The sequence below is a fragment of the Aspergillus costaricaensis genome (assembly GCF_003184835.1).
Source record: "Aspergillus costaricaensis CBS 115574 unplaced genomic scaffold BO79scaffold_1, whole genome shotgun sequence".
In the NCBI taxonomy this organism is placed as follows: Eukaryota; Fungi; Ascomycota; class Eurotiomycetes; order Eurotiales; family Aspergillaceae; genus Aspergillus; species Aspergillus costaricensis.
Genome location: NW_020291801.1, coordinates 712,907 through 740,610, shown reverse-complemented (window position 1 = coordinate 740,610; position 27,704 = coordinate 712,907). Strand labels below are relative to the sequence as shown.

The following is a 27,704-nucleotide window of genomic DNA, read 5'->3' as shown; positions in this document are numbered from 1 at the left end:
GCAGGCCCGCAGAGCGCTTCGGGCACGCCAACGGTTTCCTCTGCTGCCCTAGACAAGCTATTGGATCGATCATGGCTGAGCAGGCCGGCGCCTCTGGCGACGTTGAACGTGTCGCGCAGACAACGCAAACGCAAATCCGCACCTCGACCTCGGAGCGACGCGACTCGAGACGTGTCTCTCGGGTTTCCTACAAGGAAGACTACGCTAACCTCGACGAATATGGAAAATTGGTTAAGTATGCCTCGACTTACCGCGAGGGTCGTCCGGGTGACGAGGTGCAGGGCGAAGAGGAGGAGAAGAGGGTGTGGTATGCACCCTGGAAGAAGCGCAAGGTCTTCGTCAAGCATGTCGACCAGCAACCCGGTCAATTCCCTGAGGAATGGCTCATCACGGACATCCGTCAAGGTCTGCCTAGCAGCGAGGTCCCTGTCAGACGTCGACGTGCCGGGTGGAACGAGCTGGTATCGGAGAAGGAGAACCCAATCGCTAAGATCCTGTCGTATTTCCGAGGCCCCATTCTCTATGGTACGCCATCAAGTCCCTAGGTACAGCCATTGATCGAGATCCTTTCATTCTAACAAGACTACAGTAATGGAATTGGCTGTTCTCCTGGCCGCAGGTTTGGACGACTGGATTGACTTTGGTGTCATCATCGGTATCTTGTGTCTGAACGCCGCCGTGGGTTGGTACCAAGAAAAGCAGGCTGCGGACGTCGTTGCAAGTCTTAAGGGTGACATTGCCATGAGAGCCACCGTGATCCGCGATGGTCAGCAACAGGAAATCTTAGCGCGGGAGCTCGTTCCGGGCGACGTGGTATGTATCGGAGACCCTGTTGAGCCCATCTGTGAGGTTCGTGAATAAGAGCCTGAAAGCTAACAATATAATTGCAGATTATTATCGGAGAAGGCTCAGTTGTCCCAGCCGATTCCAAGATTATCTGTGATGTCAATGACCCCAATGGTTGGGAAGAGTTCAAAAGGATGCAGGAGCAAGGCGACCTTAGCAGTACCTCCGAATCTGACCTCGAAGACAATGAGCCTGAAGGAGGTCAGGAGGAGGGTGAAAAGGAAGAGGAGTCCAAGCCCAAAAGACGCCGTGGCTACCCCATCCTCGCGTGTGACCACTCCGCTATTACCGGTGAATCGCTTGCAGTTGATCGCTATATGGGTGGATTGATCTACTATACGACCGGCTGCAAGCGTGGTAAGGCCTACGCGGTTGTCCAGACAGGCGCGAAGAACTCGTTCGTGGGTAAAACTGCGAGCATGGTGCAATCAGCCAAGGGTGCTGGTCACTTCGAAATCGTCATGGACAACATTGGTACATCTCTTTTGGTTCTCGTTATGGCTTGGATCTTGGCTGCTTGGATTGGTGGTTTCTACCGCCATATTCCCATTGCTTCGCCGGGTCAGCAGACGCTCCTCCACTACACCCTTGCTTTGTTGATCATTGGTGTTCCTGTCGGTTTGCCGGTTGTGACCACCACTACCATGGCTGTCGGAGCAGCATATCTAGCCAAGAAGAAGGCAATTGTGCAAAAGCTGACTGCGATCGAATCACTGGCGGTATGTTGGAAACGTACATCAGGGGGAAATTGGACCGCTGCTAACCTCTCGGACAGGGTGTTGATATCTTGTGTTCGGATAAAACAGGAACGTTGACGGCGAACAAGCTGAGTATCCGCGAGCCGTATGTAGCTGAAGGTGTGGATGTGGATTGGATGTTCGCTGTGGCTGTCCTAGCTTCTTCCCACAACATTGAATCGCTGGATCCTATCGATAAAGTCACGATCCTGACTCTCCGGCAATACCCAAGAGCGAGGGAGATACTACGCAGAGGTTGGAAGACCGAAAAGTTTGTTCCCTTTGATCCGGTGTCCAAGCGGATTGTGACGGTTGCGAGCTGCGATGGAACAAGATACACCTGCACTAAAGGCGCTCCCAAGGCTGTGCTTCAGCTGACGAACTGCTCCAAGAGCACCTCCGATCACTATAAGGCAAAGGCCCAGGAATTTGCGCACAGAGGGTTCCGCTCCTTGGGTGTCGCAGTGCAAAAGGAAGGAGAAGACTGGACTTTGCTCGGAATGCTTCCTATGTTTGACCCGCCTCGTGAGGATACAGCTCAGACGATCAACGAAGCTCAGAACCTAGGTATCAGTGTGAAGATGCTCACGGGTGATGCCATTGCGATCGCTAAAGAAACATGCAAGATGCTTGCCCTCGGTACTAAGGTGTATAACTCTGATAAGCTTATTCATGGTGGCCTAAGTGGAGCCATGGCAGGTGATCTAGTTGAAAAGGCAGATGGATTTGCTGAAGTGTTCCCTGAACATAAATACCAAGTGGTCCAAATGCTCCAAGACCGCGGCCATCTGACCGCGATGACAGGTGATGGTGTGAATGATGCACCATCATTGAAGAAAGCGGATTGCGGTATTGCTGTTGAAGGAGCAACGGAGGCGGCACAGTCATCTTCTGATATTGTGTTCTTGGAGCCTGGATTGTCTACCATCATTGACTCGATCAAGGTTGCTCGGCAGATCTTCCACCGCATGAAGGCATATATCCAGTACCGTATTGCTCTTTGCTTGCATTTGGAGATCTATCTGGTGACGTCGATGATTATTCTCAACGAGAGTATCCGTGTCGAGTTGATTGTCTTCCTTGCTCTTTTCGCCGATCTGGCAACGGTCGCGGTGGCGTACGATAATGCGTCATTTGAGTTGCGTCCTGTTGAATGGCAGCTCCCTAAGATCTGGTTCATTTCAGTGTTGTTGGGTCTGCTGCTCGCACTGGGCACATGGGTTGTTCGCGGTACTATGTTCCTCCCATCGGGTGGTATCATCCAAAACTGGGGTTCGATTCAGGAGGTCCTGTTCCTCGAAGTCGCACTGACCGAAAACTGGCTGATCTTCGTCACTCGAGGTGCTGATACTTGGCCATCAATCCACCTTGTCACAGCCATTCTTGGTGTGGATGTTCTGGCAACGATCTTCTGTCTCTTCGGTTGGTTCACCAACGAAGACATGCCCACGAACCCCAGCGACTCCTTCGTCGAGACCACCAACGGCTGGACAGATATCGTCACGGTCGTCCGAATCTGGGGCTACTCGCTGGGTGTGGAGATTGTCATTGCGTTGGTCTACTTCATGCTGAACAAGTTCAAATGGCTCGATGAACTTGGTCGTCACAAGCGCGACAAGGGCGACCTCAAGATCGAGAACCTGTTGGGTCACCTTGCTCGTTTGACAGTCGAATACGAGGAGCCTGGGAAGCCCAAGGGTCGCTTCTTCCTGGCCACCAGCAAGGAGGAAGAAGAAGTGGAGTAAGAGCTGGGACTTGCGCCTCGAGCTCAAGGGTATATTCTGGAATGATATGCTGGAGTAGTGGCCCGATACTGTTTATTAGGAGGGAAAATATGATGTGAGGACTCTCTAATGTGTGTTCTCAAATGGGGAAGAGAAGGATATTGGTATGATGGATGTTGAATGATAATAATAGTTATTTACGTTTTTGTGATATCTTTATAAGTTTGTTAATTAGGTGGGTAGTAGTTAGTAACTAGTTAATATATACCTGGTGTGTTTGTCTGGACATTGTAGCTAGTTAGTAGTTAGTACTTGATAGTTAAATTCCACCTGCATGGGGGAGGAAGAATGCAGTGTCCAGATTGGTCACTTCATCGCACCTATAGTAACTTCGATACTACTTAAGTACCCTAATTACATATCTATTCTACCCTAAAACTATAGCATACATAACGAGTCACTGTGTATACAGATAGTAACTAGTTCATAGTACTAATTTGAAAAGTTTATCTACTTAGTACTACAGTAGTACTACTTGCAAAGATAGATATATATATATATATATATATAGCGGTATCGATGGTTACTTCAATCACCCCCAACCAACCAACTACTACTTCGTGATACCTACTAAATCCACATGTGCTATAATGAACCAAGAAAACGAAACAAAATATATGAATCAACTTAATGGAAGGTTCATATCTGATCTTTTTCGTTGTCTTTCAGACGGATGGTGAAGTGAAGCGGGTAGAAAATCAAGCTACGCAACTGCATACTTAAGAATGCAACAAACTTGACTTGAATCAGAGAAGATCAATACTATTCAATACTATATAAATGAGGATATTATTTTACTAGTCGGTACTGAAAGTAACTATGTATGTATTTTCCTTCTTGGTGAAAGTATTAATGTGTCACTCCCGCTCCGACATACAATCATCGAGGTGACGTTATAAGTTAGTTACATATATGTATATATATCATAGTAGTGGTTAGTTGTGTCGTTCACTCATGAACAGGACATTAGTACTAGTAGGTTATATGTATGATTCAGGACCGGCGGCGCTGGTGGTTGTCCAGCACGCGCTTCCACAGATCCTCCATCTCGTTGCCGACCATGCGCTCGGTCTGCTTCTCCAGGGCGCGTCTGTCGAAGTCGCGCTTGGAGATGGCGGCGTTGGACTCTTCGCGGGACATTTCGACTATATACTTGTCAGTTGGCTTTTATTTGATGATTCATGGAAGGGATGGACCGAAGGAGGAAATAAAGAATGGAAGGTATGAAGATACAGGGAAACTCACCATGCACGTAAACACCGGCTCTCTTTCCGCTGAACATAGCATGGGGAACGTTCGTGGATCCATCACTGTTGCAGTCACCGACGGCGTAGACACCCGACAGACTGGTGCGCATGCCCGTGTAGTCTGTCGTGTCGATCTTGTTATCCACCATGACCAGGCTCAGCTCCTCGGGCAGAGTGGAGCGCTGAGCGGTGGGGTAGTTCGTGATGAAGGTGTTTCGTACAACGCTGGAGCCATCGGTGAAATGGACCCGGAAGATGTCGTACTGTCTGCCTGTGTCATCGCGGTGGTCGTCGCCGTCCTGGAGACGCTCAATGGATGCAATGGAGCGGTTGTCAATGCCAATGTTCCAGGCTTCGAGCTGCTCCTTCCAGTTCGGGTACTTGGCTGCCAGGGCGACTTCGTTGGCGGGCGTGTAGGTGCCGTTGGTGAAGGCGATGATGTCCGAGTACAGGGTGTGGGTTTCCATGACGCTGCCGACCACGTCTGTCAAACTGCCTAGGATACCTAGGGGCTCGTCGCGGTGCTCGTAGCCGTCGCACCAGGGACACCACCAGATGCCCTTGCCCCAGGCTTCACGGAGACCGGGCACATCGGGGATCTCGTCGACTAGTCCGGTACCCAGGACTACCTTGCGGGAGGTATATTCAGTGCCGTTGGCGTCGACGGCGCGGAAGTATGAGCTGTTGGCTGCGGCGTCCTCGATCGGGGTGATGGAGTCGATCTTGATGTCGATGACGCTGGTCGAGTTGTATTTGGAGATTTGTTGGCGGGCGAGACCACGGAATTGGGCAGGTGGAGTGCCTGTGGATGTTAGGTATTGCTTCATATGAATTGAGAGAGTTTATGTAGACGGGTAGAACTGACCATCAAAGCCAAGCACATCGTGCATCTCACGCGTAACACCATTGCGGTATTCGCCCGAGTCAAACATCACAGTCCTCCGTCTCATGCGCCCGAGACTGCTCAGGACACTGAGGCCTGCAGGACCTCCTCCCACGACAATGACATCGTAATCTGTCTGGGGGATGGACGACGCTAAAGCGACGCTGATGGTGGAGAAGAGAGAGTAGAAGAGGGACTTGGGAGCCATGGTGGTAGACTAGGTTACGGATCGGATCGTTCCCCGCGCACTGGAGAAGAGAGAAGGCCTGCTGCAGTCTGCCGAGAAGAAGATGCAGCAGTGGCAGCCATGAAGCTGCTCTTTATACCTCCACAACCGCATGTTTCGCAGGAAGAACAGTGCAGCACGCACATTGTCCCAATTTGCCCGAGGAGCAGGATTGATGGTGATTCAGCTGGGATGCAGCCAAGACTCGAGCTGGTGGAGCAGCTGAAGGCGATCGACACGATCGATTCCCTCCCAGGCCAGTTCGGGACCCGCCATGCCAAGGTAAAGAGAAGATTATTGAGAATATGGTTGGAAAGACCCTGATTGACCTGCCGAATGAGAGTCGATGACTGCGTGGCTTCAAATCCCGGATGGAGGCTGCCAAGACAGCGGAATTCGATCGGCAGGGCTGGGATTCAATAGTGTATGCAAGGTGATGAGGGGCCAGATGGGCGGGGCGTAATGAAGCTTGCTTGCTTGCTGGCTGGTGATGGTGCTGGACTCTGCACGAGGTAAATAAAGTCAAAGGTGTGGTGGCAGACAAGATGAAGAAAGTGGATGGACGAGGAGGGCAATGGGAGGGAAGAGGAAAAGGAAAGGAGAAGAAAATATGCCACGACAGACAATCAAAGTCACGCGGCCAAGAGTTGGCCTGCAGCTCATAAGTACCTCAAACCACCTCAGCAGAATATATTAATCATTAGATTGAATAGTAAGATAGATGTACCGAAAGGTATATACAGCTCCACTAGGATGATATCCCAGCAACCCTGTGGAACAACACATCCACGCCACCAGCTTCCTATCGCCACTTCTCTCCTCCCTCATATTAAATTCTCTCAAACACACTCACTCCTACAAGGGGTATCATCATAAAATCAATCATTTCTTCCAGCTAGAGTCGGACTCAGGACCCCACAAGTGCAGGGGGTAGCGGTATGGAGTTCCGAACACCCGCGAGGCAGTTTGCCCCAGAGCACTGCGGACGCCACTCAGAAAGCCCGAGTTGGCGTACGCCTGCGTGACATCCCACATCATCACGCCGCCAAAGCTCTTGAAGGTCTTGGTATACTGAATAATCGACTGCAGCTGCGAGACTGGCACATAGCCCGAGCCGGCTGCCCCGGTATTCGCCGGAACGCCGAGCATCACTCGCACATTCGGGTTCTGAGACACGTTCTTGGCCCAGTTGTCCCACTGATTAAAGTTGAAGGTCGACTGCGTGCTTTGGCCCTGAACAAAAGAGCCCAAGCCGCAGGGGTTGTTGTAGAACTGGACCCAGACGGCATCAATCGACACTGGTCCGTTGAGGATCTGCTGGTCTGCAAGATCCGGGTAAGGGCACTGCGGCGCTGCCGTCAGGAAGTACTGTTTCGAGGGCTCGGCATCGGAAAGTTGACGAAGTCGGTTCGCAAACGGTGCCATGTTGTTTACAGTGGCCTCAAAGTCGAAATCAAATCCGTCCACTGATGCGTTGCCAAAGGGCCGATGAGCCGTCGAGTTGGACTGCTGGGGGCCGAACGTCTGCCAGATCAGGTCGGCACCGGACTGGGCAGCAGATTGCGACTGGAATCCGCCTTCACTGTACGTCGCACCGCCAATTGACAGGATGATGGTCTTCCCCTTCTTCTGGCACGTGGTAATATCGGCACTGCATCATTATATTAGCTCTGCTGCCTCCAAGTACGACAATATGGCGCATACCCAATTTGGGGACAGTTTGGCAAGTTGGTGCCTTCGAACAACGTGCAGTTCTTACTGGTGAGCGAAAAGTCATATGCTGGTGCTCCTCCAGGTCCGTTCACGTTCATCACAAACGCAAGGACAATGACCTTGAGAATGGTTAGCATCCATTAGAGAACTTTCCTAATCGAAGCTTGATCTTACATCGATATTGCTGTCTAAAGTCCGGGTTAGCGCAGCTTCTTCCACCGTGAATGCGAAACACTTACCATCGCAGTAATAACCCAGGTTTTGCTGGGCCAGGCTCCCAGATCCTGCATAGGAATTTTGGCCTGGTCGTAGACATGTCAACTACTGTCAAATTCTGACATATGTCGTGATACTCACCCCAGTATACAACCACGTTGTTAGAAGAAGACAAGTCGAGCTTGGCGTATGCTCCTCCCAGAGAAGCCAGCCCCATCGAAAAGGCAAGAATATTTTTAAGGAGCGTCATTGTGTAAGGAGGGAATGGAGAGTTGGTCTCTTTATCAAGGAATGACTGAAATCTTTTCAAAGGAGTGTGCTGAAGGAACGATCTACTACCTCAACGATGGGGAGGGCGGATGACCAGTCGATGATGCCCAAGTTGCCGGTGCCGAACGGTTGTCGAATTCGAGTCGAGCTGCTATCACGAAGCCAGATTATGGCCGTTCATGTCGCGGCTTTTATGTCTTCTCCAGGCTAACTGTAAGCCTGTTGTGTTGTGTTGGAAAACAAGCTTGGACCAAGTTCTTGTCATCCGTTGTCTGGGGTCAAACATTCCAGATAGTAGTCTTTTCTCACGAAGCCGGCCAATAACTCAGGCCCCCAGATTGTCATATTCGAGTGGCGCTCCTAGACTGCAAGACAGAGCATGTTTTTCTCAAGTTCGTCGAAACTATGATTGGCAGGGAACCAACCGAGATACATTCCAGGATGGTTTGTTGTCAATGCCTTGGGCGGCCCGTGGAATGCCAGTCCCTTTTACGGACCCCAGCTTGTGATGAACCGACCCCAGGGCAAGCTTCTCTTCCCATGATCACTTACGCGGCCATGAGAATCGTAGCCTGCGTACCCAGTCAGGTGCACTAATGGTTCAATCATGGTTGGGATGAAGCCTGCTAGCCCGTTCATTGTAGCGCGGCGGCGCATCGATAATCGTTAGGATACCAGTCGAGCCCCATTTGACAGCTTGGCCGCGGGCATATATTAATAAACTTTATAGCTGCCATGAGAGTCTGCAAGGAGTAGGTGGAAAATCGAAGTATTGAGTGAGACATAATCGCCGTGGCTTCATCTCTCCGGGACCGACAACTGTAATCGGCAGTTGTACGTGTGTTGAGAGGCAGCCAACTACACCTGCCCCTTGGAATCTGAGACGTTCCATCTGACGCAGATGATGATTCCTAGAACCAAATACACCAACTGGATGACCATTGTCTCCTGATCATCGTGTCTCTGACTTTTGGTGCTCTCATGCCCAAAGGTGATCTGTTGACCATGGCCGTCAGATGCATGCATTATGAATGAATCGTCATTCAGATGCTATTCTTGGCTCCTGCCAGATATCCACTTATGACCCCAGGAATGTGGGAGTCGTCCTGGTGATGAAGGCATGTACTCCTCATCGGCCCGTTTTATCAGTTACTCACGGTACATGTTTTCGGTCAATCAGCCCAACAAAAGTTGGCCGAAGGCCAAATAATCCCGCATACTATGTTGTCTATCAATCGGCCCTGGTAATGATCGGACTATATGCCGCGGAGTGAAGCCCAGTGCACGAGGTACAAGGTTATCAGAGGGATGACGAGCATATTAGGATCGCCGGTCGAAAATGCCCTCGGTTTAATCATTCAAGAATTAATTGCTTGTCCAAGTTATCCAAGTGCTGCCAAAGCCAGTGATTTGAGAGATCATAATAAACATAACGAACACAAAGGTGCCCGGCTGTGTAGCATTGCACACAGATGCCTTAGGTTTGCCGCCGTCATGGTAGGGGCCTGGGTAATTCATGGCTTTCATTGATGGATGCCAATGACCCTTGCGACGGCCTCATCATTGGTCATGCTGTTGTCAATCACTCCTGCCACTTTGAGAACGTCCACCACACCCTCAACAAGCTTCCTCTGCACACCCCGAGTCGATTCTGTGAACTTGACATCCTTGAGCCATTCCTTAGCATCCTCCTCTCCGTAGTTACAGCCCAGCTCCCCGGTACCCAAGAGCTTCACGACCTGAGCAGTATCGGCTTCAAAGTCCTTGATGCCCTGATCCAGAAGCTTGAGCAGCTGTTGCAGTTTGCCATCCGCTTCCAGATCTGAGAAAGATGAAGTAGACGCCACGATCATCCAAGACGGCCAGGGAGTGTAGATCTCTCCGATCTTCTTCAAGGCAGGATGAGGCTTCTCTTCAGTGGGATGGAAATACGGCTTCGTGGTGAAGTGCTCCCACATGAAGAATTCGGCCGTGGGCTTCGGCTCCTGCTCGGGATGCTCCGAATCGTATCCGGTCACACCATTGCGGAGAGCAGCGAAGGGGCCCAGGGGCACAGTGGACAGCGAGTCAGGCTTCCAGCCTTGCTTCTGAGCGAGGACGAAAGACATGATGTGGGAGCCACTGCTTCGCGTCAGTATGATGCATGCCAATCTCATCCAGGGGTCGCCCTTACCTTCCGAGACGACTGACACCAACGCGCTTGTCCTTGAGATCAGCCACCGTGTGGATGTCTTCTCTCTCCCGACCCGTGACGATGGCCCAGCGCAAAGGCGTATCGACCCAGTGTCCGATCACCTTGTAGCCACCCTCCGAGGGGTCCTTCTGGGCCTGCTGTTTACCAGCCAGACCAGCTACCCATCCCTCGGTCAACCCAATGGCGACATCGATTTCCTTCTCACGTAGAGAAGTGATCATGTGTCCCGTTCCAGAGGGGAAGGGAATCAGAGAGAGCTTGAATGGGAGAGCAGCCAGGGCTGGGGAGCGCAGCGCCAGGTGGAGAGGCGTAAGATAGTGTTCTAGAAAGGAATGTCATTGTTAGCTGTCAGTCAATAGATAGAAGCTCGGCGAAGCGGAAGCTGTCCATGTTGCACAACTGAGGTTATTGTATATGGCAGTATAAGGTTGTTGAGGGAAGAAAGTTGGATCGTACCAGGCACATAGCCAATGCGGATGGTCTCTAGATCTGAAGCCATGGTGAATCTGGATGGAGCAACGGACACAAGGTAGTCGGTTGGAAGATAATAGGGAGGATCATTCTGCTGAACAGGCGGAGATGGAGTTGAACTAACGAGTAGTTGCTGGTGGGGTTCCTCCGGGTCCCTTGAAGTTACCCCGCGGCAATAGAAGTCTCCTCACGTCATTTTACTGCCCACCAATTGATTGATGATCATGCGAAAGACTGCATTAGATAGACGTGTTACTGATAATTATTGGTAGCAGGAGCTTCATTGAGTGTCTAATCACATCACATTATGCCTAATTGAATTGATAACAGGTCGGATGACCTCGGACGCCGAACCAAACTCAAGGTCCGATGTGTCTAATAGCTAGTATGCTTTATGTACAACGCCAACGGAAAGCAACGGAAACCCCACGGTCGTATCTAATCTCGTTCAAGTCATTCGGATGTCCTTCTCCTCCACATTAAAGCTCTCACTAGGTCCCCGAGGACTGCCCGCAGTCCGGAACGAGGCACCACTGTACATCCAAAACTGCACGCCCAAGTACAGATCGCAAACACACTGGAAGAGACCACACATCCGGAAGGCCCAGGGGATCACCTCCTGGCTGCAGAAGAAGTAACTCAGCTTCATGATATCACCGATAATCCAAGCTGCGAGCACCGAGAGCCGGAATCCTGCGCACGAACGGGACTTGTGGTTCTTGACGATCTGGGGAAGAGGCAGCGTGGCTTCCACGGCGAGTCCGACATATCCGAGAAGGCCGATGTAGGATTCCGAGTTGGCAAGCGGAGGCAGGAGGACTTGGATGAAGGTGAGCGCGCCGACGAAATACGCCAAGAACATCCAGTAACTATCGACGAGTCTGGTTAGTTTTCACCGCAATAGAATGGTCTCCTTGGAAGGAGAGAAAAGAATAGACGTACGGTTTCGCGCTCTTCCACTGCCAGAAATCGTAGGGTCTCGCAAATCCACCATTGTCCACACTGCTGAACGGAACATGTTCAACGCTGTTCTTCAGCCCGGGCGATGGCCGATTGTCCAATGCAACCTTCAACAAGACTACCTGCACCCCGACCGTGATGACGGCCTGGATCAAAAGCGAAAAAGAGTAGAGAGCGCCGAACCAGTAGAAGATCCTAGCAAAAGTTGTTAACGCCGAGACTCTCAAAGGACAGCAATTCCTAGATTGGCAGCCTTACTTCAGGACGGACGCGACGAGCATAATCAAAGGGATATCCAGCGAAAATCCAGCGGAGCTCCTAGACCGGTGAATACTGAGGATCTGGTCCGCATAGGAAGTCACTGGAGAGGTAATGAGGCTGTTGAACTCGAGCGGCCAGTTAGCGTTCCATTACGATGCGTCCGTGAGAACGAAAGACGTACAAGAGGGGAGCCCCATATTCCAGGGCTTGTGACACAAGATACATCGTGAACTCAATTACTCGTCGCTATCGTTGTAATAGGAGTATAGCGAATATAGGGTAATGTTACGATGGTTGAGGAGCGATTGCTCGGTCGGTTTTGTGTCGACGACGGGGCAGTGAACGGGCGGAGCTTGCGGTTTCCGGAGACTGCGACGGAGCAGCAGCGGCGTCAGGGGCAAAGCTTGTGGAGATGCTGAGTTCGGAATGAGAACGCAAGCTGTTGGCAAGGACGAGAGACCTCCACAAAGGTAGATTAGTAGAAGAGGGGAGGTATGATGCCGAAAGCCCAGGAACTCCGTGCCGACAAGTCCTGAAGAAAGTTCAATGCCAAAAGCGACCCGAATGCGGTCTCTTTTTTTTTCCGCCAGATTTGGGATCCATCAATTAAATTTATTGATCGGCGGCCACGTCCCTGGCGCTGACTCAGCCCCACTCCGGGAGTTGCCTTTCCTTTTTCCTCTTTGGGGTTGGGGTTCCATCCTTTCACTACACTGCTAGTTTATGGACTACTACTACGAAAAGTACTCAACTAGGGTGCAAGAACATCTGAAAGCGTCATAAATAAATACCATTGATGCCTGATATACGAACCTATTGCATATATGTATGGCTCCTCTGTCCACATCCCCGTCTAGTCTAAAACTCAATCCGCCATGTCTTGCCAATGCCGACGTCGGGGTTCTTCACCACCGCATATGCAGCCTTGCCATCAGACTGGCTGTGGTACTGCATAGGGGCCGTCGAAGCCGCCGAAGCTCCATCCTCAATGACAGTCACACTGGTCTTACCCTGCCATTCCTTCGGAGGATCAACCACCACCACTCGCTCAACACGAACGTTGGCCATGGTCTTCAGGTACTCGGCCGTCTTGGGACCTTTGGTGCCAACATCCTCCGAGACCAGAGCAGACTCCTGGAAGCGGAACCGACGGTGGATGTAGGCTCCACGCTCGTAGTCGAACGTCTCTCCGTCATCCACGTAAAGAGAGCCATCGGCTTGGCCGTTCTTATCCAAGACCACAACAAGAGTATACGGGTCCCATCTCATCAACGCGCTACTGCGGCGAGGACGGTCCTTGCGGGGGATAACATGGCCACCTTGCATCAGCAACGGCACAGTCTCCATGGGAGCTGGCACCGTATGCCTCTTTCCGGCTCCCTGGTAAACTGTGTAGTCAAAGTAGTCATAGTACTTTTCGTCGTCAGCTAGGTAGATGTCTGCTGTGGTGGCCTCCTCCGAGACAACGGGCTTAGCAAGAAGACCGGTGGAGCCGAGATAAAGCTGGTCATCGATGGCAAAGCCAGCCTCATCCGTGGGATGAGCATAGTACTGCGGCCGCACGATCGGCATTCCGTTCACGGAAGCTTCGTGGAAAGCGGTGTACCAGGCGGGGAGAAGCTGATATCTCAGGCGGATGGCCTGGGAGATGATAGACCGGTGTGGCTCGGCAATAAGATACGGCTCTCTCCGGCGAGTGTCAATATGCGCGTGGGCACGGAAGAAGGGGTACCAAATACCAGCTTGGTACCATCTGGTCAAAAGCTCCTTGCTAGGGTTGTGGAAGAAACCACCCACATCAGCACCGGCGAAGGGGAAGCCTGCAATACCGTTGTTCAGGACCATAGGGATGGAAGCGGCCAAGTGTTCCCAAGTAGCCTGGTTATCACCCGTCCACATAGCAGACATCCGTTGAGCACCCGCATAATACGACCGCGTCAGGATGAAAGGTCGGCGGACCTCGCCCTTCTTGCGCTCCAGAAGAGCATCGTAGGTGGCGTTGACAAGGGTGATTCCATGAACGTTGTGGATGTCACGGTGCTCCCAGTTGCCATGGTGAAGGTTATCCTTGGGCATCGTGGTTTCGGGACCGTTGAACACCGAGGGCTCGTTCATGTCGTTCCAAATGAAGACGTTGGACAGCGTTCCCTTGAACTTGTCAAACTTGAAGAGGCTGATCCACCATTTGATCGCGGCGGGGTTGAAGGTATCGATCCAGTGAGAAGAGCCGGGCCAACACCAACCGTCGTAGATCTCACCGTCCTTGTTCTTAGTGGCCAAGTCCTTGCTCGTCATTTCTTGGGAGATGCTGTACTTGTCCTGGTTCTTGATGTGCGGGTCAATGATAACGACGAGCTTGCGCTCCGACTCGTCAAGCTGCTCCTCCATGCTGATCGGATCAGGGAATGTCAGAGGATCCCAGGTGAAATACTTTCTGTCATCGGTATACTCGATGTCCAGCCAGATAACATCGTAGGGGATCTGGTACTTGTCAAAGTTGCGATCGACCTCCTTGACATCCTCATCAGTGATGTAGTTCCAGCGGCACTGGTGATAGGCAATGGCAAAATGTTGAGGCAGCTGAGTGTAGCCGGTGAGTTCACCGTAAGTCTTGCTGAGTTCCTGGGGGGTAGGACCAAGGAACACGAACACGTCGAGCTGACCAGACTCCGAAAACCAATGACTTTGGGTATCAGTGGTGGCGCCTACGCCGAGAGCAAGAGGGTTGGGAGATGAGGTAGACTTGACAATATCCACCCAGGTCTCTGCAGCATTCAGCCAGAAGACACCGACGGTAGAGTCCTTGCGATGCGCCTGCATGAACGGGATCGCACCATACAAGGTCATGGGACTGTTCAGCTCGTACTCGAACACATCCGCATTGTACATGCGGTAGGGCTCTTCGTGATTCCCTTCACCACCTCTGGGACGATGTTAGTTTTGCGAGCTCGAAATTGTCACTGCGCGAGTAGCTTACCGAGTTTCCTTCAAGGAGAGAGAGTCAGCATGTTCAGGAATACCGAAAACATGCTTGTAGCCGGGGAAGGTGATGTCCAATCCCACACTCTCGGGGCCTCTGGGCTTGGTGTCGGTGTTGCCACCAAAGATCTCGTCCCACCAAGTGCTTTCATCTTCCTGGGTTTGCTGCTCGCCCTCACCTTCGACCTCTACCTTCGGGCGCCAATGCTCCATGTTCAAGTAGCCCTTGTTGTTCAATTGAACGTGGGTCTGGCCGTCCCTCTTGAAGTCGGCGCTAAAAGGGGCGTGGCGGATGACAGCCTCGAACTGGTTATCCGGACCGTACAAGACTCTGGTGAAGCCAGTCTCGGTTTCAGGTTTCAAGGTCGCGGTTTTGCTCAAATCCAAGCCACCGACCAACACCCACTTCTCTGCCTCATTGTAGCGTTCCTTGCGTGCTTTGCTATCGTGTCGAAGCTGGATTTCGCCGTTCAATCGCTTCTCCTCATCGACAACAACTCGGGCGGCGCCGGACTCGAGGAAGGAGACAACAAGAGGCAGCTTGACTTTTTCGTTGGCGGAGACGGATTTGAGAATGGTTCCGTGCAATTGGCCATCTTTGAATTGAATAGAGGATGAGTCGAGCTCGTAGGGGGAAGTCCAGGATGGACCTTGGGCGGAAGCATCGTCGGCGAATGCCCTGTTCCGCTTACAGAAGCCTGATTGAGAACATGTCTTGAAGTTCTCGTGTTTCACGGTGACTATGCGGCATTGTTAGATGTCAAGGCGAGTCTAACCGATGGGTGTATGATTGGATAGGCTTACCTCCGGGGATGACAAGGCATCCGAGTAGGATCACCAAGGACAGCAGTAGGGTCCAACGGTTGGACATTGGCCGAGTTCCGGCCATGATAGGAGAGCTCAGTAGTCAATCAGAGACACTCAACCTCTGAAAGAAGAACTATCAGCAACCACTAGTGTGTCGACCTGCATCTACCAGAGGTGAAGGTCCCACACACAAAGCCGTTATGTGCTGGGATAGAAGAAGGAAAATGCAACTAGATACGATAATATAATGCAAGTAGTACAACAAGGGCACTCGATAGTTCCAGGCTGGCCAGATGGAGCTGAGATGGGGGGAAGCTCCCAGTTAGGATTAGTGTGGGCGCTAGTCTCATTTTGGCGGGCTGGGGATTAGACTTGTTCTGGCCTCAGGCAGGCAGTACTTTTCAAGTCATGGATCAGGCAGTTAGGCATGCAGGCATGCAGGCACCGACGGGAATCAGTCAACCAGCCCGTAAGTTGTCTCAGAGAGTGAGTGAGTATTGCCCCTCCTTTTGGCTGCCCCACACTGGCTTTTGCGGTCCCTCCCTATATTTTTCGCCAACTCACCACCGGCTCTGCTTCTTCTCTTTCTTCTTCTTGTTCCCTCAATCGTATCTCAGTGACTTCATTGTTATACTCTCACATCCCATCAAAATGTCTTCCGAGCAGACGTAAGTTAATTCCACTTTCTATTACTTTCCTCCTTTTACCCCTCTTCCCCTCCATTGCTCTTTTCTCTGTCTCTCTCTTTCTCTCGGGGGGTCCTTAGGGACCTTGCTCCCTAGATCCTCATCAACCCCTCATTGCAATCATGACACTAACCAATTGATCTAGCTTCATTGCCATCAAGCCCGACGGTGTCCAGGTATGACTGATTCACGCCTCGAATCATCGCTTTTCGATGCATCTGCGGCATCTCCGGAATAAACCAGTACTGACCCTACTACCAGCGCGGACTCGTTGGCCCCATCATCTCTCGCTTCGAGAACCGTGGGTTCGTATTACCTTATAAAATGACATTGCAAGAGCATAGATACTGACGTTGTCCCAGCTTCAAGCTCGTTGCTCTGAAGCTCTGCTCTCCCGGCCGTGAGCACCTCGAGAAGCACTACGCTGACCTCAAGGAGAAGCCCTTCTTCCCCGGTCTCGTCTCCTGTATGTAACTCCCACATGTTGCCCATTGACACATGACAGCATACTAATCTTGCTTCTAGACATGCTCTCTGGCCCCATCTGCGCCATGGTCTGGGAGGGCCGTGACGCTGTCAAGACCGGCCGCACCATCCTCGGTGCCACCAACCCCCTTGCCTCCGCCCCCGGCACCATCCGTGGTGACTACGCCATCGTAAGGACTCTGATCCCCTCATGGTCGAGACATCTTACTGACAGTTGAATAGGACGTCGGCCGCAACGTCTGCCACGGTTCCGACTCCGTCGAGAACGCCCAGAAGGAGATCTCCCTCTGGTTCTCCCCCAGCGAGCTCCAGCAGTGGAAGCACTCCCAGTTCGACTGGATCTACGAGAAGGCCTAAATTATTCCGGCCAGTCCTGCGCCTGAGCGCCTGCATCCCGCTACGAGTTGAGATGTAGAGTACCTCGGGTGATATAAAACTCCAAGATCTCATGAGAACTAGAAATACAAATATAAAATACATTCATGATATATATACCACGCTAGTAGTACTCCGTACAAAGCTTAAACCCGTCTAACACTATATCATACATACTACATACAGGGTGCCTGATCCGACAATCATTTCTTCCCAAACAGCCCTCTAGCACCCCTTCCCAATGGCGAAAGCACGGCTCTAGAAAACCACGGGGTAGCCCAAACACTCACCACGATGCGGGCCGGCATTAAGGCCTTGGTAATGAGATAAGCTGTTGCAAACTCCAAGATCAACCTCACTCCCTCCCGTTCCCCTTGGACTGACAGCGCTGACCGTTCCGCCTCGCCATGGTGGTGTGCACCGTCCCCTCCATACTCCTCAGCTACAGTATCCACATCCACCTCCTCCACCCAGCCTTTCTTCCGCAGCCAACGTCCGAACTTCTGCGTCTGCTCCTCGAACAATTGATTGGAGGACATATCCGGGAGCAATCCATTGTTATAATGAAAGGCAGCCACCAATCCAAATAGACTGATCACAGCGGTGATCTCGTGCAGGATGAGGAAGGATGTAATGTGCGTTGCGGGAGCTCCGAGAAGAGGTGTGGTGTAGGGACGGACCGAGGCTGGAAGACGATCATTTAATCTGTGTAGACGCGACCGGACATCTTTTGCGGAAGGGGGTGGGCGAGGAGGAGGAGGAGGAGGAGTTGAGAAGAGACGGTGGGCGGAGGGTTTGCGCGGTGAGATGAGACGATAAGTTTGGAGGATAGAGCGCGGTGGTGGCATATTGACTAAATAAAGTTGGGGAGTGAAGCTGTCGGGCCCTATGCAGGGGGGGTGGAAGCGATTCCCGGTCAGGTACCACCGAGAAAGTCAGGGAGAGATATTGGTATTGTATTTTCGCAATTGTAATCCAATCAACTGGGTTGTTGTGAAGCCGATATCGCGAGGCCATCGGAGATAATGATGAGTTGATGTTTGCTGTGTTTGCAAAGAGGAGAGATAAATTATACGCAAGAACAAGGGGGGACTGTTGACCGAATTTATGACCAGGATTTACATGCAATTGTTCGTCCAGGACATACAATTACCCATTCCTTGGAGGCCTATCGTTCTTACAAGCCTGGGGAGTCATCGAGCAGGCCGATGGGATAATGTCAGTCATGGACAAGAACTACCCGAGCATTTGAGACGCGAACGATACAGTGCAAATGGAGAGAGGAACCGGGCCATACTGAGCACCAAATATTCACTCTCCGATCGGCGACATGATTGTCCAGACCTTTAGTAGCAGGACGTTCCACCGATCGGCCGGGATGATAATAATTGGGTCCAGTTCATGACAAGAAATGATGCTGGCAGCGATGGGGTCGGCAGTTCGTCATGGTTGCCTTTTCCGGAGGCTCCATCGGAGGGAGGAAGTCTTGTTCTTCCCCACCTCCGTCCTTCACGCCTTCCTCTTTCTTCGCCTTCCACTCCCTCTCCTCCGTCCGCCATCGTGTCGCTGTTTCGGCTGCTGAGACTGCGCTCATCATGGAGAAGATCACGGACAAGATCGCGGCTTTGCCGCCAGACGCCAATTACTTTTCTCTGGAGTTCTTCCCTCCCAAGACAAAGATGGTGGGGCAACCCTCCTACAACTCCCCGCACTGGAGTGACTCAAATCTAGCATTATTATATATCGGTCGCTAACAAGATGCTTGCCGTCTATCTAGGGTTTCGCCAATCTACAAGCCCGGTTGGAGCGTATGGCCCAGGCTTTGCGCCCGCTGTTCGTGACGGTCACTTGGGGCGCTGGAGGAAGCACCGCCGCGAGATCGCTGGAGCTGGCGGAGATCTGTCAGCGCCAACTGCAGTTGACGACATGTCTACACCTTACCTGTACGAATATGAGTCGCGCCTTGGTCGACGAAGCCCTGGAGGAAGCCAAGGTGCTTGGAATCAGAAACATCCTGGCCTTGCGTGGTGACCCGCCCCGGAGCGAAGAATACAACATGCACGGCGAGGATGACAGCAACAAGGACTTTACATTTGCCGTCGACTTGGTGCGCTACATTCGCAAGCAGTATGGCGACTATTTCTGCATTGGTGTGGCGGCGTACCCCGAGGGTCACCCCGCCGATAACTTCCAGGATGTTCAGGATCCGGCCAGGGACCTGCCCTACTTGATCGAGAAGACGCAGGCCGGTGCGGACTTCATCATGACTCAGTTGACCTACGACCTGGAGGCATACACCAAGTTTGAGACGATGCTACGGAACCATGAATCTGGCGTCTTCAAGACCATCCCCATCGTCCCCGGTCTGATGCCCATCCACAGTTACAAGATTTTGACGAGAGTCACCAAGCTCAGTCATGTCAAGATCCCCCCGCAAGTGCTGTCCAAGCTGGAGGAGGTGAAGCATGATGACGATGCCGTGAAGCGCATTGGTGTCGACATCATCACTGATCTTGTGTATGGCATCCGCGATTTGGTCTCTCCTGGTCTCCGCGGATTCCACTTCTACACTCTGAACCTGGAGAAGACGGTGTCTTTCATTCTCGAGCGCTGCGAACTCATTCCCCCCTACACAGAGATCGATGACTCCGATGCCTTGGTCGATGGAGGTAACTTGTCTGCTATGGATTCGTCGTCGTACATCGCCCCGAACGGTGCTCCCATCCGCACACTGGCCAGCCGCCGCTCATCCGTCAGCTCCATCCCTCACAACCGTGTCATCGTCGACAAGGTACAGATCTCCGAACCCTCTTCGAAAGACTCCATAACACATGAAGCCTCCGCCTTGAGCGCCGGCCTTCCCGCCATGCCGCCCGACCGCAGCACAACCCTCCAGATCTCCGAAGGTCTCGGTGCCCTCGGCAGAGAAGCCACATGGGATGACTTCCCCAACGGACGTTGGGGTGATGCACGTTCGCCCGCTTTCGGTGAGATCGACGGTTACGGTCCCTCGCTGCACGTCTCCGCTGCCACTGCCCGGCGCATCTGGGGCTACCCGGTTACCCGCGAAGACATTAGCACCCTATTCCGCCGCCACGTCTCCGGCGAGCTCCACATGGTCCCCTGGTCCGAAGGAGGCGCCGAAGAGGACAGCAATGGCCTTAACGCCGAGACAGCCGTGATCCAACCCGAGCTTTTAACTCTGATCGACAAGAAGGGCTGGTGGACTCTGGCCTCGCAACCCGCCCTTAACGGCGTCCGCAGCGACGACCCTGTCTTCGGCTGGGGTCCACCGGGAGAGGGATTTGTCTTCCAGAAGCCCTTCGTGGAATTCTTCTGCCCCAGCAAAGACTACCTCAATGTCCTCAAGCCCCTCCTCCAGAAACACGGCCACGAGAAGCTCGCCTGGTTCGCCACCAACGTCAAGGGTGACTTCGAATCCTCCCTCCCCGGCCCCAACCCCGACGACCCGGACCCGATCGACATCAACCCAGCCAACGTCAACGCCGTCACCTGGGGTGTCTTCCGCGGCAAGGAGATCGTCACCCCCACCATCATCGAGGAAGTCAGTTTCCGCGCCTGGGGAGACGAAGCCTATCGCATCTGGGATGAATGGCGTCGCATCTACCCCAAGAACTCGGCGACGGAGCGCTTCCTGGACGAGACCAAGAACGATGTCTGGCTTGTCTGTGTCGTGGGTCAAGAGTTCGGCGCCGGCACAGAAGCTGGCTCGGAGGAAGAGGAAGATGAGAAGAAGTGGATGTGGCGCGAGTTGGCGAATTCCCAGTGATTTATCTGATATGATGGATGTATTAACCTAAACTATGGACTACTTCTGGCCGCTGGCTTGGTCTGGGTGGTGCGTGGTGCGTGTGGTGATGATGGCTTTGGTTCATTTGGATTTCCACAGTAAGTAAAGCACAGTACTACTACTATACAAATGGGGAGGGGTCTGTTTTCATTTGATAATTGAATCTTGTCTTATTTTCAACAAATCTAATTCGATTATGGAAGAGGGAATGAAGAGGGGACGTGTGTATGTATGTATGTATATGCATCATATCATGAGTTGAAATGAAAAATAGAATCTGCAATTTCAATCATACCTTTCAACCAAATATTACAAATCCAGTAATCTTTGGAATAAACTCTTCGTTTACTATATATAATCATCCATCCACGAATCCACGCTATGCTATGTCATAACTATCTATCTGCAAATGCATCCATGCATTTAGACATCTATGAATGAATCAATTACGACACCTCCTTCATCCCGAATCCATGCTCCTCGAGTCCCTCGGCGCCTGTATCCGGCGTCGCGAGAGAAGACTGCGACTCGGCGAACTTTTCCACTGCGTCGTCGAGCTTACCGTATGCGCGGGCATTTCGGCGCGGTTGATTGGGGCCGGAGGCGGGGAGTTGGTAGCCGCGGAGACTATAATTTATCAGTCTATTGTTAGTTGTTGTGGGTGTGGTTATGAGGGATTGAGGGGTAGATAGGGTGTGGTGTAAAACATACCGTGGACCTTGGCCGGTAGGTTTGGGTAATTCCGAGACGTAGGTCCGTTGGAAGGTCTGGATGTCGGCTTCGAAGGTACCCCGGGAGATGCTTTCGCGGATGGCGGCGAAGAAGGTATCCAGTACGTGGTGGTTGTGGATTTGGAGGAGGGTCCAGGCGAGCATTTCCTTGGCGGTTAGGAGGTGGTGGATGTAGGCGCGGTGGTGGTTGCGGCAGGTGTAGCATTCGCAGGATTTGGAGAGTGCGGAGGTGTCGATTGTGTGGGATGGGGACCAGAGGTCGAAGGCGAGGTCATGGGGTTGGGTGATGGTCGTGGGGGTGTTGGGTGATGGGAAGGTGAAGTCCAGGGCGATGCCGGCATCAGAGCAGACGCCCATGAAGGGGATGGTGAGGAGATCTGCTCCGAGGGAAACGTCGCGGAGGATGTCGTGTGGAGTTGCCGGTGCGCTGTAGAGGAGGCGGGGGAGGTCTCCGAGTGGTTCGGAGATGGCTGATAGGGAAGCAGATTCGTAGAGGGCGAGGCCGGAGATGTAGGGTCGGAGCTCGGTCTCGAGGTCGTCCATGTAGATTGACTGCTGGGCGTTTTCGAGAGGGAGGACGGGAGCGAAGTAGGCTGACTTTGACCGGGTGTTCTCTGGCACTGTGCTGCCGTAGAGTAGTCCTGTGGCATGTGTAGTGAAGGCGTGGGTGCGATCCACCATCTTGCCGCGTCTCTTGTTGCCAGGGGTGTGTCCCAGCACGAGATCTGCCAGTCCGATGACGATGTCCGGGTTGAGCTTCTGCACGGCGTCGACGTACTGGGTAGCTTCGAGCTGTCTGAACCCGACAGAGGTGTAGATAGCGACGGAGTTGGGGGTATTGGCCGGAGGGCATTTGATCGGGGGCTCCCGACGGGCGCCCATGATCAAGAGGAGATCATCGGGGAGAGCGACGAATTTGCGCAAGGCCGATTCATCGTGTGCGGTGGGAATGGTATAGACCGGAGGCGGATGTTTTTGGCTTTGTCTTTCTACGACTGATCTGGGCCCCGATGGGCATTCGTGTCAGCGCGGATTCGACCTCCGAACAAGAGGAGAAGGGCATACAATCTTCGAGACCGACATATAGACTGCCGATGTCTGTGTGATCACGCAGCACATCATGGGCAATATGCGGAACGACGCCTCGGGAGGCCAGAGGGATGTAGTGTGGGGTGGAGATAGGTTTTCTGCCGGCAAAGGCCAGTCTTCCCAGTCGGGGAGTCAGGACGGAGGCCGTAGCATTGAAGGTGAGCATCTCATTCGATGGTGGTGGGGAAGACTCTGAGCCCATGGCGACCCTGAGGAGTGGAGGTTTGACGAAGGGATGGGGATGGTGGAGAGAGGAGAGAGAGAATCCGGCCGTTGTTGGAGAAGATGAGCGCGGCGCGTGCCGATGAAAATGTGCTTCCCCACTAGTAGTTGGTATCGATATAGATGGTGGGTTCGATAGTATTGGATGTATTCCCCGATTTCTGGCTAGGACTATCTCGAAATTTTCAAAACGGTCGATGAATAAATGTGTCTAGTATTGAATGTATTGTAAATGAGAAATATTGCTGTTCTGGATTACATTACAGACAGAAGATGTATCGCCAATTGACAATCCCAGAATGGAGCAGATAGAGTCACGATGGACGCCATTCCCAAACGGGCAAGATCCCCTCCAGCTCGTCGCGACCCGCGCGTCAAGCCACTTTCATCTCTCTTTCATGGCACACCTCTGCTCCTCTTTCTTATCTGTGGTGAGTTACGGATAAAAATTGAGTTTCCCTGAGGCTCTTCATTATCATATTCACTCTGTGAAACTCTCCGGTTGTCAATTGACCCCCCTGCACACTGCACAACATGGCTGCACAAGCTCCTCCCGCGCGACGCGGGGCTCTCATTGTGGTTGAGGGGCTGGACCGCGCGGGCAAGTCCAGTCAGTGCGAATCTCTACACCAGAAACTACAAGAACTAGGCCATTCGGTCAAGTACATTCGCTTCCCAGGTAGCTCCCCTTCCTGTTTTAGTTGTCCTCGTGAGCAACGCTCTAATCCACACTTCTGCAGACCGGACCACTCCCATTGGAAAGCTCATCGATAGCTATCTACGTGGCCAGTCACAGTTGGACGACCATTCCATCCATCTCCTCTTCTCTGCCAATCGCTGGGAAATTGCTCAGGCTATTGAGGAGGATATAGCAGCGGGCATCACTGTCATTGTGGACCGCTACTCCTATTCAGGTGCCGTGTACTCGGCCGCCAAGGCCAATCCCACCTTGTCCCTGGAGTGGGCTTGGACCCCGGAGATCGGGCTGCCCCAGCCTGACCTGTGCGTTTTCCTGAGTATCGCTCCGGACGAAGCGGCCAAGCGCGGTGGCTTCGGTGCCGAACGCTATGAGAATGAGACTATGCAAACCCGGGTGCGGGAACTGTTCCAAACCATCTTCCGTGTCCAACGCAGCGGTGACATTCGCGTGATCGATGCTGGCAAGTCATTTGAAGCTGTTTCGGTGGACATCGAGAAAAGCGTGGTGGACTGCATAGCTCGCTTGGACGCCATTGGGCCATTGAAGCGATTCGTGTCAATTGCAGCTTAACTTCCTCCCAAGGAGGAATAGCGAGAAACACTGCGAAGCAAATATGAGATTCATCCCAGCTCCTCCATCTCTTCGCAGTCACTGTCGTCTATGATGATCTCCACCCTAGACGACTCCATCTTATGGTCCTTTGGGCGGTCCATGAGTTCATCGAAATTCGGATCCAGATCTAACGACTCCGTCCAATTTTCATCCAAACTAGCGTCGTCATGATGGTCCACATCAAGACCGTCGCTGACGCCAACTGACGCACTCTCGACGCATGCGGCTCGGCTGCCTGGGTTTTCGAACGCGCTGGCTACCTTATCAACGGCGCTTGTTTCATGGATAGGATCAGGCGCCTTTGCACGGCCTCGTTTTGCCTTTCGCAAAATGGCACGTGACTCACTTGGTCCTCGAGTTCTGAGGCTCAGTTCCTGCATCATTGTCGACCATTGGATGACCTGATTACATAGAGGACAATTTCCATCAATCGGAACGAGCTGCTCTGGCTCCTCGGCGTGCTCCAGAAATCTGGCTGACAGACATAATAGATGGCTGATGCAGTAGCAGCTTGCCCGGGGGCAAACTACAGCTAGCTCTTCACTGGGAACAACCTTTTCATGGCATACTTTGCAACACAAATCTCTGGGATCATCCAGCAAGAAATGGGACTTCTCCACGTAGTCATAGATATGACTGTAGTCGACCTTGATATGTTCAACACTTCGGACTCTCGGCTCGTCGGTCCATGACAGATGGTCCTCAGGACAGTCCCCATCCAGGATGGTCCGGACATGATCGGGAAGCAAGGCATCAACGCGGTCGCACCATGTCATCCACAGCTGGTAGACGTCTCTGTTGAAGAATCGTAATCTTAGCGGCCATTTCGAAAAATAGGTCGAACGTAAGAAAAGATGCAAATCTTCTAAATGGGCCTTCAAGGATCTCCGGGAACCACGACCTCGATGCTTAGCCTTGCCGGTTTCGGTACTGGGCTGAACCCCTGAAGTGCCTGTCGCTTCGCCAGTTTCTAAGTCGATCTGGTGGCGATTCGCCGGGTGCTGCGAAGACATCTTTGGGTTCTGCCACGCCCACCTACAATGCTATTAGATCTGCAGTGTAACAAGAGTGCGATGGTGTGTTCATAGCTGCTTACTCGAATTGCAACGCAGCCACGCGACTCGTAAAGCCCTCGACGAGCAAGACCATTTCCCACGGTCTTTTATCATCGTTGGCTGTTTTGCGAGCACCGCCTTTGGAATCTCCATTGTGCTGCGCAAGTCTCCTGGCAGGATGCGGAGTAGAGCCAATATACAGGGAAGTGCGCTGTTTGGTTGAACGCAGCAGATAACAGCAGTAGTAGGCCGGGATTGGTTTAGTATGATCAACCTCTGCATCGTCCATTGCAGCAGATAAACAAGGCTCGTTCACTAGTTATCGAGATGATCGAGTTCGATACAGTATGGGCTAGTGACGCATACCATCTGAATCAAGTAGATATTGATGAAAAGAGGCGTTTCAGCAGGAACTGCGCGTATGGAAATGCTTGCGATCTAGATCAGTTTGGCGTTCAAGATCTACGCGGATTTGGTCGATCGATCAGCTGTTGCTCCAGCAGGAATACCCCTAGTCACATGACATTCCAGAATACTGAGCGCTGCTCGGGACTCGACTTTCTCAATGCGCGGTAGCATCTACGGAGTATGTATGTAACTCTTTTCTTTTGCTTGTTGCGCCCGATGACCTGCAGCGGATTTTTGAGCCATGTGCTTGCTCTTCATGGCTACTGTTGTCAATCTGTCAACACCATCTTGCTCGCCTGTTGATGCAGTGATAAAGCTCGATCTACTTAGTCTGGACAGCGGTCGAGTGAGGCTCAACCACTCATGGCAATGATGACCGGCAATGAAGGGGTTGCCATGTCCCCATCAACAACCCCATTTGGAAATTGCATGACACTTGCCAGGGATCAGTACGGAGCAAAGCGGACAAAGGAGACGACGCGGAAAAGGAACAAAAGAGGGCCAAGAAAAAAAGAAAACCTAGCGGATCTAGAATCTCTACAGATGGGATCATCGAACGTCTAATTAGCCGGGTGCAAAGTACTGTGGCACTACAGCCTGACATAAGTACTGCAGACGACGCTGCAGCTAATTGACAATCGTGCTTGACATCTGCTCGGCAATATGAGCCACAACAATATGAATTGCATACTCGGGGTGACGACGAGGAAGCACAAGGGATAGCCATCGATAGCCTCGGGGAGAGAGGGGTGTTCCTCCCCATCCCACCCAGCCCAGACAGACAGACTATCCCATTTTCACCCGCATTCCTGCGGACCGTACAGACTGGGTCCCCGAAGTCCGGAAAAGCTCGACCCGTAAGCTGGTGGGCGCATGTGATCTGAACTGGGCATGATCGGGGCTAGGGAAGTGAGCATTGCATGATTTCCCTAGACTAGGCTAGTGAGGACGACGGTAGCCATTATTCCCTAGCCAGATGCTATTACCAGCCCAAGGGATAATTGTAGGGAGACGGCCTGCCCGGTGGAGTTTCCCATGGATTGGTATTATGGTACACTACAATATTATTCTCATTGTATTTGGTCTGTGTGCCCTTATACCCCTCTGATTTGAGATATTTTGTGGTCGGTTCCGGACCATGGTTGACGTGTCACACTCAGGAATGCGTATCATACCTGCCTCCCTCCTTCAGAACCCTCCCAACATCCCATGCGGAGATCAGAGACTCGGCTACTCCGTAGAGTCTCAGCGATTTCTCCGGATGCTCTTATTGCCATCTGCCCATCCTGATAGACTTTTGCTAATGCCAATGTAAATGGGACGGGGTCGTTTGTTGTGGGCAAGATATGCCACGACGTGAGGATAAAGCCTGATATGGTTGAGCTAAGCAACCCGGCCGACTCCGTTCGTTCAATTTCCCCTGTAAGATCAAGGATGATGTGGTCATGAATTTACCGCCCCATACCCATAACCATACCCATACCTATCTATACTTTCTTCTCTGTCTTACCCTTGGGGTTTTCCCATCCGAAGGGACTTTTCTTGGACCTTCAAACCCCGATGGCGTGCGTAATTAAATAATCTTACTTAATAGTATTATCGTGTTTCTTTTTCTCTCTGATTGAATATGCCATGCAATGTTTCCTTTTTTTTGTCCAGCCCTTTTTATTTTCTTTTTCTTTGTTGTTTCTAATCGAAACTTCCATCTCCTGCAGTAGAACAGGACGGTGGAGCTGAGCTTCACTTTCTGTAAGTAGGAGCTTTATACAGACTAAGTAGTCAATAGCGAAAATCAAACACAAACGTGCCATTAGGAATAAGCAGTATTATATTACTTTTTGACTTTCCTCTCTGGAATATAACCATAAGCTGTTTATATAGAGTATTACCAGTAAAATGTATAGTACAAAGGTAGAAGTAATAATAAGGTAGGTG

The 27,704-nt window shown here is 52.0% G+C and overlaps 12 protein-coding genes across 12 annotated transcripts; 4 read left to right on the top strand and 8 right to left on the bottom strand.

The window, feature by feature from the left end:
* Positions 1-71: 71 nt before the first annotated feature.
* On the top strand, positions 72-3,328 carry BO79DRAFT_234041 (putative plasma membrane H(+)ATPase; the record flags this gene model as incomplete). The annotated part of the gene is made up of 4 exons (XM_025684331.1): positions 72-525; positions 590-813; positions 891-1,565; positions 1,622-3,328. The coding sequence occupies 4 exons, from the start codon at positions 72-74 to the stop codon at positions 3,326-3,328; spliced, it is 3,060 nt and encodes a 1,019-aa protein (XP_025545082.1).
* A 1,032-nt stretch (positions 3,329-4,360) lies between these two features.
* Positions 4,361-5,761, bottom strand: BO79DRAFT_184662 (NAD(P)/FAD-dependent oxidoreductase; the record flags this gene model as incomplete). The annotated part of the gene is made up of 3 exons (XM_025680343.1): positions 5,480-5,761; positions 4,613-5,416; positions 4,361-4,512 (listed from the first exon to the last, which is right to left on the bottom strand). Exons 1-3 carry the CDS (start codon positions 5,703-5,705, stop codon positions 4,361-4,363), a joined length of 1,182 nt encoding a protein of 393 aa, XP_025545081.1. The 5' UTR covers positions 5,706-5,761.
* A 773-nt stretch (positions 5,762-6,534) lies between these two features.
* On the bottom strand, positions 6,535-8,266 carry BO79DRAFT_261261 (glycoside hydrolase family 18 protein). Its single transcript, XM_025686469.1, has 5 exons — positions 7,794-8,266; positions 7,676-7,738; positions 7,611-7,624; positions 7,428-7,555; positions 6,535-7,374 (listed from the first exon to the last, which is right to left on the bottom strand). Exons 1-5 carry the CDS (start codon positions 7,900-7,902, stop codon positions 6,606-6,608), a joined length of 1,083 nt encoding a protein of 360 aa, XP_025545080.1. The 5' UTR covers positions 7,903-8,266; the 3' UTR covers positions 6,535-6,605.
* Positions 8,267-9,266: 1,000 nt separating this feature from the next.
* On the bottom strand, positions 9,267-10,657 carry BO79DRAFT_241769 (uncharacterized protein). Its single transcript, XM_025685156.1, has 3 exons — positions 10,573-10,657; positions 10,096-10,438; positions 9,267-10,043 (listed from the first exon to the last, which is right to left on the bottom strand). The coding sequence occupies exons 1-3, from the start codon at positions 10,613-10,615 to the stop codon at positions 9,446-9,448; spliced, it is 984 nt and encodes a 327-aa protein (XP_025545079.1). The 5' UTR covers positions 10,616-10,657; the 3' UTR covers positions 9,267-9,445.
* Positions 10,658-10,896: 239 nt separating this feature from the next.
* Positions 10,897-12,355, bottom strand: BO79DRAFT_162894 (PQ-loop repeat-containing protein). The gene is made up of 4 exons (XM_025679093.1): positions 11,990-12,355; positions 11,806-11,925; positions 11,530-11,742; positions 10,897-11,456 (listed from the first exon to the last, which is right to left on the bottom strand). The coding sequence occupies exons 1-4, from the start codon at positions 12,031-12,033 to the stop codon at positions 11,036-11,038; spliced, it is 798 nt and encodes a 265-aa protein (XP_025545078.1). The 5' UTR covers positions 12,034-12,355; the 3' UTR covers positions 10,897-11,035.
* A 229-nt stretch (positions 12,356-12,584) lies between these two features.
* On the bottom strand, positions 12,585-15,835 carry BO79DRAFT_283631 (glucan 1,3-alpha-glucosidase ROT2). Its single transcript, XM_025688166.1, has 3 exons — positions 15,592-15,835; positions 14,786-15,527; positions 12,585-14,731 (listed from the first exon to the last, which is right to left on the bottom strand). Exons 1-3 carry the CDS (start codon positions 15,674-15,676, stop codon positions 12,667-12,669), a joined length of 2,892 nt encoding a protein of 963 aa, XP_025545077.1. The 5' UTR covers positions 15,677-15,835; the 3' UTR covers positions 12,585-12,666.
* A 318-nt stretch (positions 15,836-16,153) lies between these two features.
* Positions 16,154-17,251, top strand: BO79DRAFT_206090 (nucleoside diphosphate kinase). The gene is made up of 6 exons (XM_025681905.1): positions 16,154-16,262; positions 16,426-16,456; positions 16,542-16,585; positions 16,643-16,746; positions 16,806-16,936; positions 16,989-17,251. Exons 1-6 carry the CDS (start codon positions 16,246-16,248, stop codon positions 17,121-17,123), a joined length of 462 nt encoding a protein of 153 aa, XP_025545076.1. The 5' UTR covers positions 16,154-16,245; the 3' UTR covers positions 17,124-17,251.
* A 23-nt stretch (positions 17,252-17,274) lies between these two features.
* On the bottom strand, positions 17,275-18,086 carry BO79DRAFT_2025 (uncharacterized protein). The gene has a single exon (XM_025681654.1). It carries the CDS (start codon positions 17,987-17,989, stop codon positions 17,345-17,347), a length of 645 nt encoding a protein of 214 aa, XP_025545075.1. The 5' UTR covers positions 17,990-18,086; the 3' UTR covers positions 17,275-17,344.
* A 576-nt stretch (positions 18,087-18,662) lies between these two features.
* On the top strand, positions 18,663-21,171 carry BO79DRAFT_206088 (methylenetetrahydrofolate reductase (NAD(P)H) MET12). The gene is made up of 2 exons (XM_025681904.1): positions 18,663-18,823; positions 18,919-21,171. Exons 1-2 carry the CDS (start codon positions 18,737-18,739, stop codon positions 20,929-20,931), a joined length of 2,100 nt encoding a protein of 699 aa, XP_025545074.1. The 5' UTR covers positions 18,663-18,736; the 3' UTR covers positions 20,932-21,171.
* A 140-nt stretch (positions 21,172-21,311) lies between these two features.
* On the bottom strand, positions 21,312-23,006 carry BO79DRAFT_162881 (tRNA-ribosyltransferase family protein). Its single transcript, XM_025679092.1, has 3 exons — positions 22,749-23,006; positions 21,664-22,678; positions 21,312-21,579 (listed from the first exon to the last, which is right to left on the bottom strand). The coding sequence occupies exons 1-3, from the start codon at positions 22,972-22,974 to the stop codon at positions 21,399-21,401; spliced, it is 1,422 nt and encodes a 473-aa protein (XP_025545073.1). The 5' UTR covers positions 22,975-23,006; the 3' UTR covers positions 21,312-21,398.
* Positions 23,007-23,528: 522 nt separating this feature from the next.
* On the top strand, positions 23,529-24,264 carry BO79DRAFT_133573 (bifunctional thymidylate/uridylate kinase; the record flags this gene model as incomplete). The annotated part of the gene is made up of 2 exons (XM_025677996.1): positions 23,529-23,673; positions 23,735-24,264. 2 exons carry the CDS (start codon positions 23,529-23,531, stop codon positions 24,262-24,264), a joined length of 675 nt encoding a protein of 224 aa, XP_025545072.1.
* A 50-nt stretch (positions 24,265-24,314) lies between these two features.
* BO79DRAFT_134303 (structure-specific endonuclease subunit SLX1) lies at positions 24,315-25,650 on the bottom strand (the record flags this gene model as incomplete). The annotated part of the gene is made up of 2 exons (XM_025678015.1): positions 24,315-25,341; positions 25,403-25,650. 2 exons carry the CDS (start codon positions 25,648-25,650, stop codon positions 24,315-24,317), a joined length of 1,275 nt encoding a protein of 424 aa, XP_025545071.1.
* Between the last annotated feature and the right edge of the window lie 2,054 nt (positions 25,651-27,704).